Source organism: Balaenoptera acutorostrata, chromosome 16 (genome assembly GCF_949987535.1).
Source record: "Balaenoptera acutorostrata chromosome 16, mBalAcu1.1, whole genome shotgun sequence".
Classification (NCBI taxonomy): Eukaryota; Metazoa; Chordata; class Mammalia; order Artiodactyla; family Balaenopteridae; genus Balaenoptera; species Balaenoptera acutorostrata.
The window spans coordinates 27,306,459-27,323,050 of record NC_080079.1 but is presented as its reverse complement, the minus strand read 5'-3'; the positions used below and the strand labels follow the sequence as shown (position 1 = coordinate 27,323,050).

At 44.7% G+C, this 16,592-nt stretch overlaps 2 protein-coding genes across 11 annotated transcripts in view; one reads left to right on the top strand and one right to left on the bottom strand.

The window, feature by feature from the left end:
• ARMH3 (armadillo like helical domain containing 3) overlaps positions 1-12,550 on the bottom strand; it is a 178,373-nt gene extending 165,823 nt beyond the window's left edge. For 6 of the 10 annotated variants that reach the window (XM_007187295.2, XM_007187296.2, XM_057530782.1 and 3 more), the window contains exon 1: positions 8,284-8,461. The gene's annotated coding sequence lies outside the window, so the exon portion shown is untranslated. Of the gene's footprint in view, positions 1-8,283; positions 8,462-12,531 lie in introns of those variants that run through there. The other 4 variants (XM_007187294.2, XM_007187297.2, XM_007187299.3 and 1 more) reach the window with 2 other exon arrangements.
• A 207-nt stretch (positions 12,551-12,757) lies between these two features.
• Positions 12,758-15,452, top strand: HPS6 (HPS6 biogenesis of lysosomal organelles complex 2 subunit 3). Its single transcript, XM_007187293.3, has one exon. The coding sequence runs from the start codon at positions 12,889-12,891 to the stop codon at positions 15,298-15,300; it is 2,412 nt and encodes an 803-aa protein (XP_007187355.2). The 5' UTR covers positions 12,758-12,888; the 3' UTR covers positions 15,301-15,452.
• Positions 15,453-16,592: the final 1,140 nt, after the last annotated feature.

The window sequence follows — 16,592 nt, the reverse complement described above, 5'->3', positions numbered from 1 at the left end:
GGTTAATCCTTTGTCCGTTGATTCATTTGCAAATATTTTCTCCCATTCTGAGGGTTGTCTTTTTGTCTTGTTTGTAGTTTCCTTTGCTTTGCAAAAGGTTTTAAGTTTCATTAGGTCCCATTTGTTATTTTTGTTATTTCCATTACTCTAGGAAGTAGATCAAAAAAGATCTTGCTGTGATTTATGTCAAAGAGTGTTCTTCTTATGTTTTCCTCTAAGAGTTTTATAGTGTACAGTCTTACATTTAGGTCTCTAATCCATTTTGAGTTTATTTTTGTGTATGGTGTTAGGGAGTGTTCTAATTTCATTCTTTTACATGTAGCTGTCCAGTTTTCCCAGCACCACTTATTGAAGAGACTATCTTTTCTCCACTGTATATTCTTGCCTCCTTTGTCATAGATTACTTGAGCATAGGTGTGTGGGTTTATCTCTGGGCTTTCTATCCTGTTCCATTGATCTATATTTCTGTTTTGGTGCCAGGACCATACTGTCTTGATTACTGTAGCTTTGTAATATAGTCTGAAGTCAGGGAATCTGATTCCTCCAGCTCCATTTTTTTCACTCAAGACTGCTTTGGCTATTCGGAGTCTTCTGTGTCTCCATACAAATTTTAAGATTTTTTGTTCTAGTTCTGTAAAAAAATGCCATTGGTAATTTGATAGGGATTGCACTGAATCTGTAGATTGCTTTGGGTAGTATAGTCATTTTCACAATATTGATTTCCCAATCCAAGAACATGGTATATCTCTCCATCTGTTTGTATCATCTTTAATTTCTTTCATCAGTGTCTTCTAGTTTTCTGCACACAGGTCTTTTGTCTCCTTAGGTAGGTTTATTGCTAGGTATTTTATTCTTTTTGTTGCAATGGTAAATGGGAGTGTTTCCTTAATTTCTCTTTCAGATTTTTCATCATCAGTGTATAGGAATGCAAGAGATTTCTGTGCATTAATTTTGTATCCTGCAACTTTACCAAATTCATTGATTAGCTCTAGCAGTTTTCTGGTGGTCTCTTTAGGATTCTCTACGTATAGTATCATGTCATCTGCAAACAGTGACAGTTTTACTTCTTCTTTTCCAATTTGTATTCCTTTTATTTCTTTTTCTTCTGATTGTTGTGGCTAGGACTTCCAAAACTATGTTGAATAATAGTGGCGAGAGTGGACATCCTTGTCTTGTTCCTCATATTAGAGGAAATGCTTTCAGTTTTTCACCATTGACAATGATGTTTGCTGTGGGTTTGTCATATACGGCCTTTATTATGTTGAGGTAGGTTCCCTCTATGCCCACTTTCTGGAGAGTTTTTATCATAAGTGGGTGTTGAATTTTGTCAAAAGCTTTTTCTGCATCTATTGAGATGATCATATGGTTTTCCTTCTTCAATTTGTTAATATGGTGTATCACATTGATTGATTTGCGTATACTGAAGAATCCTTGCATCCCTGGGATAAATCCCACTTGATCATGGTGTATGATCCTTTTAATGTGTTGTTGGATTCTCTTTGCTACTATTTTGTTGAGGATTTTTGCATCTATATTCATCAGTGATATTGGTCTGTAATTTTCTTTTTTTGTAGTATCTTTGTCTGGTTTTGGTATCAGGGTGATGGTGGCCTCATAGAATGAGTTTGGGAGTGTTCCTTCCTCTGCAATTTTTTGGAAGAGTTTGAGAAGGATGGGTGTTAGCTCTTCTCTAAATGTTTGATAGAATTCACCTGTGAAGCCATCTGGTCCTAGACCTCTGTTTGTTGCAAGATTTTTAATCACAGTTTTAATTTCATTACTTGTGATTGGTCTGTTCATATTTTCTGTTTCTTGCTGGTTCAGTCTTGGAAGGTTATACCTTTCTAAGAATTTGTCCATTTCTTCCAAGTTGTCCGTTTTATTGGCACAGAGTTGCTTGCAGTAGTCTCTTAGGATGCTTTGTATTTCTGCAGTGTCTGTTGTAACTTCCCCTTTTTCATTTCTAAATTTATTGATTTGAGTCCTCTCCCTCTTTTTCTTGATGAGTCTGGCTAACGGTTTATCAATTTTGTTTATCTTCTCAAAGAACTAGCTTTTAGTTTTATTGATCTTTGTTATTGTTTTCTTTGTTTCTATTTCATTTATTTCTGCTCTGATCTTTATGATTTCTTCTACTAACTTTGGGTTTTGTTTGTTCTTTCTCTAGGTCCTTTAGGTGTAAAGTTATATTGTTTATTTGAGATTTTTCTTGTTTCTTGAGGTAGGCTTGTATTGCTATAAACTTCCCTCTTAGAACTGCTTTTGCTGCATCCCATAGGTTTTGGATCATCGTGTTTTTGTTGTCATTCGTCTCTAGGTATTTTTTGATTTCCTGTTTGATTTCTTCAGTGATCTCTTGGTTATTTAGTAACGTATTGTTTAGCCTCCATGTGTTTGTGTTTTTCACGTTTTTTTCCCCTGTAACTGATTTCTAATCTCATAGCATTGTGATTAGAAAAGATGTTTGCTATGATTTCAATATTCTTAAATTTACTGAGGCTTGATTTGTGACCCAAGATGTGACCTATCCTGGAGAATGTTCCGTGTATACTTGAGAAGAAAGTGTAATCTGCTGTTTTTGGATGGAATGTCCTATAAATATCAATTAAATCTATCTGGTCTATTGTGTCATTTAAAGCTTGTGTTTCTTTATTAACTTTCTGTTTGGATGATCTGTCCATTGGTGTAAGTGAGGTGTTAAAGTTCCCCACTATTATTGTGTTACTGTCGATTTCCTCTTTTATAGCTGTTAGCAGTTGCCTTATGTATTGAGGTGCTCCTATGTTGGGTGCATATATATTTATAATTGCTATATCTTCCTCTTGGATTGATCCCTTGATCATTATGTAGTGTCCTTCCTTGTCTTGTGTAACATTCTTTATTTTAAAGTCTATTTTATCTGATATGAGTATTGCTACTCCAGCTTTCTTTTGATTTCCATTTGCATGGAATATCTTTTTCCATCCCTTCACTTTCAGTCTGTATGTGTCTCTAGGTCTGAAGTGGGTCTCTTGTAGACAGCATATATATGGGTCTTGTTTTTGTATCCATTCAGCGAGCCTGTGTCTTTTGGTTGGAGCATTTAATCCATTCACGTTTAAGGTAATTATCGATATGTATGTTCCTGTTACCATTTTCTTAATTGTTATGGGTTTGTTTTTGTAGGTCCTTTTCTTCTCTTGTGTTTCCCACTTAGAGAAGTTCCTTTAGCATTTGTTGTAGAGCTGGTTTGGTGGTGCTGAATTCTCTTAGCTTTTGCTTGTCTGTAAAGCTTTTAATTTCTCCGTCAAATCTGAATGAGATCCTTGCCGGGTAGAGTAATCTTGGTTATAGGTTCTTCCCTTTCATCACTTTAAATATATCATGCCACTCCCTTCTGGCTTGTAGAGTTTCTGCTGAGAAATCAGCTGTTAACCTTATGGGAGTTCCCTTGTATGTTACTTGTCATTTTTCCCTTGTTGCTTTCAATAATTTTTCTTTGTGTTTAATTTTTGTCAATTTGATTACTATGTGTCTGTGTGTTTCTCCTTGGGTTTATCCTGCACTTCCTGGACTTGGGTGGCTATTTCTTTTCCCATGTTAGGGAAGTTTTCGACTATAATCTCTTCAAATATTTTCTCCACTTCTTTCTCTCTCTCTTCTCCTTCTGGGACCCCTATAATGTGAATGTTGTTGCGTTTAATGTTGTCCCAGAGGTCCCTTAGGCTGTCTTCATTTCCTTTCATTCTTTTTCCTTTATTCTGTTCCACGGCAGTGAATTCCACCATTCTGTCTTCCAGGTCACTTATCCGTTCTTCTGCTTCAGTTATTCTGCTATTGATTCCTTCTAGTGTATTTTTCATTTCAGTTATCATATTGTTCATCTCTGTTTGTTTGTTCTTTAATTCTTCTAGGTCTTTGTTAAACATTTCTTGTATCTTCTCGATCTTTGCCTTCATTCTTTTTCTGAGGTCCTGGATCATCTTCACTATCATTATTCTGAATTCTTTTTCACGAAGCTTGCCTATCTCCACTTCATTTAGTTGTTTTTCTGGGGTTTTATCTTGTTTCTTCATCTGGTACAAAGTCCTCTGCCTTTTCATTTTGGCTATCTTTCTGTGAATGTGGTTTTCCTTCCACAGGCTCCAGAACTGTCTACTCTTTTGTTCTATCATTTCTGTTTTTTTAAATTACTGGGGATGGAATTCATCACTCATTCCTCCAAATCTTTCGGAGCACAGCCTCCCTCTCAAGGTGGTATATAATAATACATAACACTACTGAGCAGTCCCTATGTACTTGGCACTATTCTAAGTGATTTAAATATGCTGTATTTAATCCTTACAATAAGCAAATGAAGTAGGTACTAATACCATAATTTTACAATGAGGATTTTACTTTGCCCAACGTAATGAATTTTAAGTGGTACAGCCACTAAATCTTTCTCTCTGGTAGCCCTCCTCCCTATGAGAATATCTTGTTAGTGCAAAAAAAGCAGGTGCTAACTAGTAGAACATTCAAAATCCAGATTCAGTTAAAATTCTATGGAAACTCCAAACTGATATCCATAATATTAACATTCCCACTTTATCCAAGAAAAGTCAGTCAACTCAGGACATCATCTGACAAGCATCATCCCTATTTTCTAGATGCTAGGATAGAACCAGCCTGATTCAGTAATAAGCACATGTGCCACTACGGGGCAGCGTCTATATCTTGTGTGTGCTCTGAACAGCGCTCACCTCAGAGTGAGTATTTAGGCTACACTTGAAAGTGGAATTAACTCAGGAACTTTCCCAAGACTAAGCAGCAAGTGGCAAAACCAGGATTTCTGCAATCTTTACTCTGGATATCAGCCATAGTCTGTACCTATTAGAAGTGAACTAGCTTCACAGAAGAGAATTCAGTCTGGTCCCATCAGAATTTACTGAGTCTGCCAACTTTCACAAACTAATAATACAGATGAAGAGGTTTAAATAAACATGACCATCTCAGGTTCCCTTTCAAATGATTTTACACAAGAAGGAATGCACTTGCACCTTCAGAAGGAGGAACCAACTTCAAACTGACAGGATTTCAGGAAACTCTGATTGAAAATCACATTTTTCTGACATCTCCCAGAATGAGAATTCATTGTAAGATCCTCTTCTCAATGAGCAGGAGCCTCTTATAAATTAATACTGTCTATCTCCTGCTCAAGCCCTGAACTTCCTCAAGCAGCAGCACATCACTCATACCTTCTTCATTTCCTTTCCTGTTGACCCATACAAGCCTCATGAATACCACTTAAGTATAAAATGAAAATTATAAGACAGACTCCCATAATCTTCTTAAAGAAAGCCCAAAAGGTAACTTCGACCTGGCAAAGTAAATTGATTTCCTGCTAGCTTAACTAACATTTATTGAGAGCTTATAATAACACAGGCATTGTATAAGGGGAAAAGGGACACAAAATTATTGAGTTATATGGCCCCTGCCTTGAGAAGCTCACTATTAAGTGGAAGAAAGGCATATTCTAATATTTCCTTATAAAGAAATAAAACAAACATTACTTTCCCAGGATTTTTTTCAAATATGTCCTCACTTACTCCAAGCTATTGCCAAGATATCAAGCTCACCAGGCCTCCTTACTTCCAGCTGCCTAATAACATCTCCATGTGCATATCCCACAACAACTTGATCTCAGCATACCAGACTATCTCCCCTATACCTCTTTCTATAGTCATCCAAACCTTAAAAAAATCTGCTCTACTTTTACTAATCCATATCCTGGTCAATGAAATTCCCATTTACCCAATTTCTCAAATTAGAAAACTTAGCCCACTGTCTCTCCCCAAACAGTCACTAAATCCTATTGCAGCTATCTTAGAAATACTTCTAAAATCCATTCCCCTCCTCTTCATTCCCACGGCCACATTTTATTCAGACTCTCAGTCAACTGCAACAACTCTAATTAGTCTCACTGCCTCATTTCTCATTACTTTAATCTGCACTTCTGTCACTCCCTAACATTAAAACACTCCAATAGCTCCCTACTCTCTTTTCAGTCTCACCGCCTGGCAATTTCCCCACCACATATCCTGTTTTGGACAAATTTCTGACACTTAAACGTCATGTTATTTTTTTTTCCTCACACTTTCACCATGCCTTTGCTCATGCTGTTGTCTCCATCTGGAATGCCTTTCTTTACTTGTGCAAGCTCCTACCCATCTTCCAACACCCAACTCAAGTATCTCCTCCCTACAGACATTTCCCTGACTTTCCAGGCAATGGTAATATTTCCTTCACACCATATAAATTCCTTGTAATGGATATGTAACACACAGCACTACAATTTTCATGTGAATATGTCTCTCCGATGTTCTTGAGGAAAGATATTCATATTAACCCCAGTGCCAGTTACATAAGTGCTCAATAGGGACTTCCCCGGTGGTCCAGTGGGTAAGACTCCACGTTCCCAGTGCAGGGGGCCTGGGTTCGATCCCTGGTTGGGGAACTAGATCCTGCATGCGTGCCGCAACTAAGAGTCCGCATGCCACAACTAAGAAGTCCGCATGCTGCAACTAAAAGATGCCACATGGGTTAAGAATCCGCCTGCCAATGCAGGGGACACTGGTTCAAGCCCTGGTCCAGGAAGATCCCACGTGCCGTGGAGCAACTAAGCCCATGCGCCACAACTACTGAGGCTGCGCTCTAGAGCCCATGAGCCACAACTACTGAACACGTGTGCCACAACTACTGAAGCCCGTGTGCCCAGAGCCTGTGCTCCGCAACAAGAGAAGCCACCGTAATGAGAAGCCTGCGCACTGCAACGAAGAGTAGCCCCCACTCGCCGCAACTAGAGAAAAGCCTGCGCGCTGCAATGAAGACCCAATGCAGCCATAAATAAATAAATAAATATTTTTTAAAATAAAAATAAAAATGAAAGATGCCACATGCCGCAACAAAGATCCCACATGCCGCAACTAAGACCTAGCGCAGCCAAAAATGCATTAAAAAGAAAACTTAATAAGTGCTCAATAAATGTGTTTAATAAACAGTGTGCCCTCACATATCCTGGATCAATTTGTTATCTGGTTATTTTCCCCAAATTTTATGGATTCTTGAACTTGGCTCTACATAAAAGTAGAACTTTCATAACACTGCTTTGAGTTTTCAAGAGGTTTTATTACTATTATTATTCTTCAAATGTCGAACAAGTGTATGAATTATAATGTCTAAACACCCAATGAAAATACCTTAAAGGTTCCCCTATTCATTAAGGAATGAATGAGAGTCCCCCTTCACAATCCTAACTAGAAGTATCCACCTTTCTCTAGACTGATTGATCTGATATCTGGAAAAGCCCTCACATAGGAACTACTGTGCAAACAAGACCAACTGAAGGTACACCCAAAATAATTCCAATTAACTTGTGCTAAATTAAGAGCAGGGACACAAACCCTATTTTCCCTGGTTTACAAAGTCAGAGAGAGTATAGAAGAGCAAAGAAACAGCTCTCACTGAACTCAAAACTTTTTCTGGAGAGGAAGAATTGGGGAGGGTCGGACGATCCACATTTATCCAGGCCTGTCCAAGTTTCTACTTCCCCATGTTGAAAGGCAGCACTCCTCAGTTTCTGATAGTTCTTCCCCAGGGAACCAGTTTTTATCTCCTGTTTCTTCCCTACACTTGCCTGGAAACAGGTTCGTTTCCCAGGTTCACACGGAGTAACCAGAGAAAACACGGTAGCTTCACTGATTGTGTGTAAAGGGTGGGCTGAAGCCCGGCGATCAGAGACTGTAAAGAGGAGATGGGGACCTTCCGGGACGCCTGATGACTTCAGGCAGACAGGGCTTCCTCTAGCCCTTCTCCGAGGTCTTGCCCCACGCCCTCACCCCAGAGACAGGCTGAGCAGAAGGCTACTCGAGTGGAAAACACCTGGGAGGAAAGCTCTCAAGGTAGCCTGAAGCGTCGGAGTCTGCCTTGTGCTGGGTCAAAGGTCAGCGCCTCGGCTACCACTAGGGCCCAGCAGGGACCCGGAGCGAGAGGCGTGTGATCGGCACTGGAGGATTAGAAGGACCGGCAGCTGGAGTACCGAGCCGCTTCTCGCTCCGGTCCGCCGCCCCGGGCCCAGCCTCCCCGCCGGACGCAGCCTCTGCGCTCCTCAGCAGCTGCCCTCCCTGCCTCTTCCCCTATAACCCCTATCGTGCCCTAGCGAGCGCAGGCCCCGCCTCCAGGGCCGCCTCACGGCCAAGGCCTAGTATGGCAGTACCCGCAGAGGTTGGCCAGGTTCGGAGACCGGCCCGGGTCGGCGCCGCTTACCGAGCGCCGCTTACCCTGGCTCCTCCTCCACCACCCGCGCCGCTCCCGGACGGCTCGCTCCCGACGCCACCGACGCCGCAGCTGCTCCGGACTCACGGACGCGCTCCCGACCTCCCCAAACCCTTCCTCCGGCCCGCCGTGCCCCGCAGGATCCTAAAGCCTGCCGCGTGATACGTTCGCCCGCGCCGACTGCCTGAGGCTGGCTCGGACCACGATTCCCAGCAACCATCACAAAGACTACGACTCCCGAAATGCACCGCGAGAAAGAAATTAGCAAAAGAAACATGTATCAAGAGTGTACTGGATGCAAGTTGAATTAGCAGTTTCTTTAAATATGGCAGACCCTGAAGTCGGCAATTCCACTTCCAGGAGTAAATATATCCTCTAGAAACACTGGCAAAGTTTGGAAAGATATATGTTCCAAGCTCTTTATTGCAACTCTATAAGTGAAAGACTGGAAACAAACTCATTCAATCAACATATACGTATTGTGTACCTACTATGTACAAAGTACCGTGTAAAGCTGTGTCAACTTGGCAAGTTACCTCTCTGAGTCTCAGTTTTCTCACACGCAAAATGGAAGATTAAAAAAAGACATACCGGGCAGTGTGTGCGTACGTGTATGTGTCTCCTTATAATGACTTTATAAAGTTGGTACCTCACAGATAACAAAAAAAAAAGGTTTTGAGTGATTACACAGCTTGCTTAATGTTCTAGAGTTAGTAAGAGGTGAAGAAGAGTTTAAACCCAGATCTATCAGGAAAGAGGTCTTAATAGCCCAAAAGCCCAGGTAATTTTTAATTTTTCTTGTCTGTTTACACAGTGGCATAAAACATGATTAGTGGTAAAAAGTTGTACCCTAATAGGATATAAAAAAAGAGTGAGAAGTGGTAATAGGAAGGCATCTTGAGGTGAACCCCAAGAACTATTGTTCCTGAACATGAGTTAGAAGCCTCCTGTACAGCTCAAAGAACCCTTTCCATACCTGACTTCCTTTTAGCACATCTTTGTTGAGCACCTACTGAATACCCAATTCTGGGAGTAGTAAAAAGAAAAACAATTACAATTCTGAGATTATATTGTAACAAAGTGATAGATGATAGATAGAAAAATAGATATACAATTAAATGTTTTAAATATCAAACAGTGAATTATCGAAGGTAAGCGTAGACAAGCTCAAGCTGTAAATGCCCTGAAAATTCAGAGAATGGAAAATTCCCTGTCAATCTTCAAAGGCTTTTGGGGGAAGATGAAGATGAAGTCAAGTCTTAGGAGAGAAGAAAAGGAAAGGCGAAAGTGTGAAGGTGAAGAAACACAATACACTGGAGGGAAGTGAATTAAATACAGATTCAGCTGAGGGTAAGTTTATAAGTCCACAGAATGAGTAGGTAAGAGCGCGACCTCTGGGATACTGTGGAAATGAATCCCAGGCTGGCTACCTACTAGCTGTATGACTTTGGACAATTACATGAGCTCTCTGAGCCTTAGTTTCCTATCTGGAAAATGGGGATAATAAAAGGCCTATGTTATATTGGTTTGGTTATCCAGCACTGAACCCTTCCCCTCCTTTTCTGGGGGCCTTTTCCTTTGGGTAGAGTCTTGATGGAAAACCAGGCCCTGGGCAACCAAGATAAGTGAGCTCATGTGACCTGAGCTTGGCCACTAGGTGCAACCTCCAAGGGCTTCAGCTCTTGATCAAGAGATGCAGAGATGAAAAGATGGTCAGAATTCATTCATAACAGGTCCTGTCCACAAATGCAGTGACCAAGTCATGCAGCACCAGGGGCTGTGGTGTCCTGGCTGTATGGTTCCTGCAGAAAAACAGTTGTGCTTCCTATTTCCTGGTCTTCAGAGAGTTTGGGTTCCTGCACATTTTCCAAGCCTGTTCTTCCTGTCTCCTGCAGATTCTGTGACCAACCCCACACCAATGTTCTTCTAGTAAATTTCATTTTTTCTGTATTTCTGTAACTATTCTATAACTCTTAAACAAAAGGTTCCTAAGTGATATCACACACACAAACATGTGCCTACTCAAGCGTACTCATTCTTTCACCAAACATCTATTGAAGTCTTTCTTTGTGCCAGGCTCTACTCTAAAAGTGAGGATACAACATAATGTACAACACGATAAGTATAATTAACACTGCTGTAATTCCTAAGGGTTCTCATCAGAAGGAAAACAAATTTTTTTTCTATTTCTTTAATTTTGTATCAATATGAGATGATGGATATTCACTAAATTCATTGTGGTAATATGTAAGTCAAATCATTGTGCTGTACACCTTAAGCTTATACAATGCTGTACATCAATCATGTCTCAATAAAACGGGAAGAAAAAATTAAAAATACAGTGGCGTATACGTATATGCATGCTTTTGTAACCATCAGAAATATGCACATGTGTATCCATCAGAAATATGGCTAAAGGGACTTCCCTGGTGGCGCAGTGGTTAAGAATCCGCCTGCCAATGCAGGGGACGTGGGTTCAAGCCCTGGTCTGGGAAGATCCCACATGCTTTGGAGCAACTAAGCCCGTGCACCACAACTACTGAGCCTGCGCTCTAGAGCCCGCGAGCCACAACTCCTGAAGCCCGTGCGCCTAGAGCCCGTGCTCCACAAGAGAAGCCACCGCAATGAGAAGCCCGTGCACCACAATGAAGAGTAGCCCCTGCTCGCCGCAACTAGAGAAGGCCAGCGTGCAGCAATGAAGACCCAATGCAGCCAAAAATAAATAAATAAACTTAAAAAAAAAAAAGAAATATGGCTAAAAATACTCAAAAAATATGTAGTGTTACACAATACTGTAAATCAACAATGCTTCAATTTTTTAAATGTAGTGTTTTTTTTTTTTTAAGTGAGGCTATAACAATGAAAGAAATCCCATGGCAACTAGGAACAGCTGGAGGAGGAGCAAATTTGGGGAGGAAGATGATGTTTAGGACATGCTGAGACTGAAATGTCTATGAGACATCCAGGCAGAAATATTTAGTAGACATTTGGATACCTTCATTGGAACTCAGCAGAGATCTCTGGGGTGTAGATAAATATTTTGGAGCCATTGTCCTAGTGGTAATGGTTCAAGCCATGAGAAGGGAAGAAATGGCCTACGAAGAGGGCTAAAAAAATATTAATAATATGGGGAGGAAAAAAGATAAAAGGGCCCAAAATGGAATCTAAAACCAGAATTTAAAGGATGGTGGAGAAAGAGGAACCAATGGCAAAAAAATTTATGAAGACAGCGCTATCTAAAAAAGAGGAGAATTAGAGGAGAAAGATGCTGTGGAAACTACAGGAGAGACTTTCAATAAGGAAGTTGTCAAATGTCTCAAAAGAGAAAAGGAAATTAAAATGCCTTGAAGACCTCAGGAAAATGTACTTCGGGTAAGTATTGGTTTGAGAAATGAATGGAAGGAGAGAAAGTAGAGGCAACAAATGCTAGATCTTTGCAAGAAACTTGACTGTGAAATGAAAGGGAGAGGGAGTGATAGGAGTAAAGGCTGGGGGAGATGAGAACGAAAGAGTGACTTCCAAGACAGGACAGGCTGGGGAGTATTTCTATGCTGAGAGCAAGAGGACAGAATGAGGATGATGAAACAGAAATGGATGCCGTTCTCAGGGAAGCTGCGTGGAAAGGGAGGGAGGGGCAAGCTAGTGAAGGAGGGACTGGAGGAGGAGAGAGGAATACCACAGCACCTGAGAAGGCAATCTGGGGTGGAAAGGACTCCTGCATATCAATTTGTAGGTGCTAAAGAGATTACACACAGACTCAGTGCCATTAAAGTATGTGTTAATTTTGTTTTTTAGCAAAATGTTAGTTTGGGTGAACTGTTGATACAGTGGTTTGGTGCATTGACCCTGGACCCAGATTGCCTGTGGTTGAAATCCCACCTGTATCTCTACTGCTTAATAGCTGTGTGATCTTGGTCAATTTACTTTATCTCTCTGTACTTCATTTTCCTTATCTTTAAAAGGCGGGGTGGGGTGGAGGAGTCACACAGTAAGGGCTATGGCAGTACTAGCTATTATTATTTTCTCCACTAGTTTGTCATCTCCATGAAGTTGAGGTTTTCTCTTTTGTTCAGGGTTGTCTACTCAGAGCCTGGCACTTAGTAGGTGCTCAATAAAAATTTCATGAATAAACTGGGATGAGAGAGCGAGGCGCGGAGGGAAGGGAAGCCTTGGTAGTTGGATTCTGGGCGGGCTGGAAGCCAGATACCTTAGTCATACTCTGTGCCACTCCGCGGTTACCTGGGGCCTGAAGCAGCGGGCCTACATCCCGTCTCTGAGAGCTTCCCCAGGACTCGCGAGGTCGGAGCGCTGAGAAGATTGTGTGCTCCGCGGCTCCACCCCCACGAGGCTCCTGCGGCCCCGCCCCTGGTGGGCGGTGTTGTGCCGGCAGGGCATATACCGGCTCCAGTCGCGAGCTAGCCGTGAGGGGTGGGGCTGGGCTGGGCGGGGCCGACTCAGCCGGGCTTTGGCTCACCTCATCAACGAAGAGCGGAAGTCTCAACCCGAGTCTTGACCTCCCTTGGGAACCCGGCACCGAGAGCCGGGCCTCGCCCCACGGGGCGGCAGGCCTGAGCGTGCACCGACGCGGGCGGCACCATGAAGCGTGCGGGAACTCTGCGCCTGCTCTCGGACCTGAACAACTTCAGCGGCGCGGCCCGGCTCCGGGAGTTGTTGGCCGGGGACCCAGCCGTCCGAGTTCGCTGCAGCCCGGACGGCCGCCACCTGCTGCTGCTGCGACCTCCGGGGGCACCGGACCCGCAACTGCTGGTCGCGGTGCGTGGACCCGGCGCGGAACTGGAACGTGCCTGGCCGGCTGGCCAGCCCTCACCGCTAGACGCCTTCTTCCTACCGTGGCCGGCGCGACCGGCGCTAGTCCTAGTGTGGGAGAGTGGCCTAGCCGAGGTGTGGGGCGCGGGGGTGGGGCCCGGCTGGCGGCTGCTGCAGAGCACCGAGCTGTGTCCTGGCGGTGGAGCCCGTGTGGTGGCCGTGGCGGCGCCCCGAGGCCGCCTGGTGTGGTGCGAGGAGCGTCAGGCCGGCGCTGAGGGCCGCGAAGGGCCTCCCGCAGTGGCTTTCAGCCACTGTGTGTGCCTCCGGACCCTGGAGCCCAGCGGGGAGGCCGGCACCAACCTGGGCCGTACACACATCCTGCTGCACAACTGCCCCCCTTTCGGGCTTCTGACCTCCCGCAAGGACCTCTTCCTGGTGCCCACTGCCACCACCTGGCCTGGCGTGGGCCACATTCTGCTCATCTGGAGCCCAAGCAAGGGCAAGGTGGTGGTAGCTGCCCCATGTCTTGGCCTCTCCCACAGTAAAAGCCTGAATCCTGGAGGAGGGGACCCATGGGACTTCAGTACCCTGCTCCGAGGCCTTCCTGGGCTGCTGTCCCCCAGGCAGCCATTAACTGTACACACCTGGGCCCCAACTCCCCAGGGCCTGCTGTGGCTTGACTTCAGGGGCACTGTGAGCCTGGTGCAGCCCCACGGTGGTACCCGGGCTGTTGGCACCCTTCAGGAGGCACCTGCCAGCCTGGCAGGGTCTGCAGCACTGGGCACATTTCATGGCACTCTGGCCTGTGTGCTGGGCTCCACATTGGAACTGCTGGACATGGGCAGTGGGCAGCTGCTAGAAAGGAAGGTCTTAAGTACAGACCGAGTACATCTGCTGGAACCCCCAGCCCCTGGCATGGAAAATGAGGAAGAGCTGGAGACCCGAGGGGGTCTTCGTTTGCTTTCAGCCGTGGGTCTGTTTCGAGTAGGCTGGGAAGCCCCACAAGGCCTTGAGCTGCCTTCAGCTGAAGATCTGGTGTTTGAGGAGGCCTGCGAGTACTACCAGCGGCGGAGCCTGCGGGGTGCCCGGCTCACCCCAGAGGAACTGAGACACAACAGCACATTCCGGGCACCTCAGGCCCTGGCTTCCATCCTCCAGGGCCACGTGTCCCCATCAACACTGTTGACCACACTGAGGGCCGAGCTTCGGGATTACCGGGGCTTAGAGCAGCTTAAAGCCCAGCTGGTGGCTGGGGATGACGAGGAGGCTGGCTGGACTGAGCTGGCAGAGCACGAAGTGGCACGGCTGCTGAGGACTGAGTTGATGGGAGACCAGCTGGCCCAGCTCAACACCGTTTTCCAAGCCCTCCCTACAGCAGCCTGGGGTGCCATCCTCAGGGCCCTGCAGCTCCAGCCAGATGGGAATGGCAGGCTGAGGTCCCAAGCTCCCCCTGACGTGTGGAAGAAGGTACTGGGGGTTACAACATGTGGAAAGGAACCACCCAGTGGGATACTGCCCCTCTTTGAACTCCTGTGCCGATGCCTCTGCCGGCTGGAGCCACGGTGGCTGCCACCCTTTGTGGAGCTGGCACAGCAGCAGGGCGGGCCTGGCTGGGGGTCAGGGGGCCCAGGGCTGCCCCTCTATCGCCGAGCCCTGGAAGTACTAGGTGAGGAGGGGACTAGGCCTGAAGCACTGGAGCTAGACCTGCTCTTGGGCAGTGGGCGGCCCAAAGCTGTGCTCCAAGCTGTGGGGCAGCTGGTGCAAAAGGAAGAGTGGGAGCGGGCTCTAGAGGCTGGCTTGGCCCTCAGCCCCTCCAGCCCCCTGCTTCGAAGTGAGATCTTCAAACTGCTGTTGGCCGAATTTGCCCGGCACCGCCGGCTTGATGCTCACCTCCCCCTCCTTTGCCGCCTGTGCCCACCAGACCTAGCTCCAGCTGAGCTCCTGCTTCTACTGCGGACACACCTCCCAGATGAGTTGGAGCCCCCCGCCCCATTCCCTGAGCCTGGGGCAGAGCCCCCTCTCACTGTGGGCTTGCTCAGAGCCCTGCTGGAGCAGACTGGGACTAAAGGACGACCCTCTGGCCCAGTTCTAAGCCGATATGAGGACATTCTATGGGACCCAGGCACTCCACCCCCTACCCCACCTCGGGGACCTATGTCAGCCCTCCAGGCATCAGACCACCCAGGCCTGGAGGCATGGGCACCATCTGGACAGGGCCTCTGTGTGACTGACACAGGCTGAAAATTGTTTCTAGGACACAGTGATCAGGGAAAGGAGCCTAGGAGTTGGAGGGGGCCACAGTGGGACCTGTGTGTGCAATACTCACAATACTCTTCTCTCTTCTGGAGCAATTTATATATATATATATGTATAATAAATATGTTTGGTCTTTATCCTCAGGTTTCTGTCTTGGCGCAAAGCTCCTAAAACACTTGGAATTTCCTGAGTGATAGAAATGTCTTTGTTATAACGTATGGACACCAAGGGGGGAAACTGGTGGGGGGGGGGGAGGGGTGGGGAGATGAATTGGGAGATTGGGATTGGCACATATATACACTAATATGTATAAAATAGATAACTAATAACCTGCTGTATAAAATAAAATTGCAAAAAAAAAAAGAAAAACTCTACATTGCTGTTAGTAGTAACGGTGCTAACCACAGGAGATTCTGGATTTTAAATTTCAAAGGGATAGCTTTAGATTTTATGAGAGTAATAAACAGGAATAGATCCGATGGTTAATTGATGTGCCTTGATTTAGACAAACCTAATAGATTAAAATCCAAGCATACATCAAAGATAAATTAAGGTCAAATAAATTACACTGCAAATAAATTTACAGTAGAAGCCATTTAAACAGCAAATCCTCACTACATTTTAAATATGATCTGATTCCTATTTTGGGACCATATTTATTAGATAAGGTGTGCTTTATCATAAAAATGAACACAGATGCAGGGGGAGAGAAAAAGCTAAAAAAAATTACCAGAAAATTTCAGATTTGAACTGGAGATTTAGTTAATATTATATCCAAATATTTTTTAAGTTTTGAATTGTTACTTCCCAAAGGTCAAAGTTTTCATTTTCAACAGAAAAATGTTGCCTACAAGAAATATTAAAACAAATTAAATAGGGAAACTCTTTGAGGTGGTGGGACTTATTCCAGCTCCCTATGCTTTGTGTTGGAAAAATAAATAAAATTTAACAGTCAATGAGCTTGCTGTATAAAAATAAAATAAAATTCAAAAAAAAAAGAAATGTCTTTGTTGTAACAAGCCCCTTTAGACCAAACCTGCATTTACACTAATGAGGTAACTTAAAGTGGGGACCGCTAGCGACAGGATGGGGCTGGTCACCAGAAAGACCCGAGTGATAAAAGGGTTGGAACTTTCAGCTCCATCCTCAACCTCCTGGGAGGGGAGTGGGGCTAGAGACTGAGCTCTACAAAAACTCCTGAACAGGGAAATTTGATGAGCTTCTGGCTTGGTGAACACATTAAGGTGCTGAGGTACCCAGAGAGGGCATGGAAGCCC

What these genes read in the sequence shown, in the direction of transcription:
- HPS6 (XM_007187293.3), top strand. Translation starts at nt 12,889, where the DNA reads ATGAAGCGTGCGGGAACTCTGCGCCTGCTCTCGGACCTGAACAACTTC.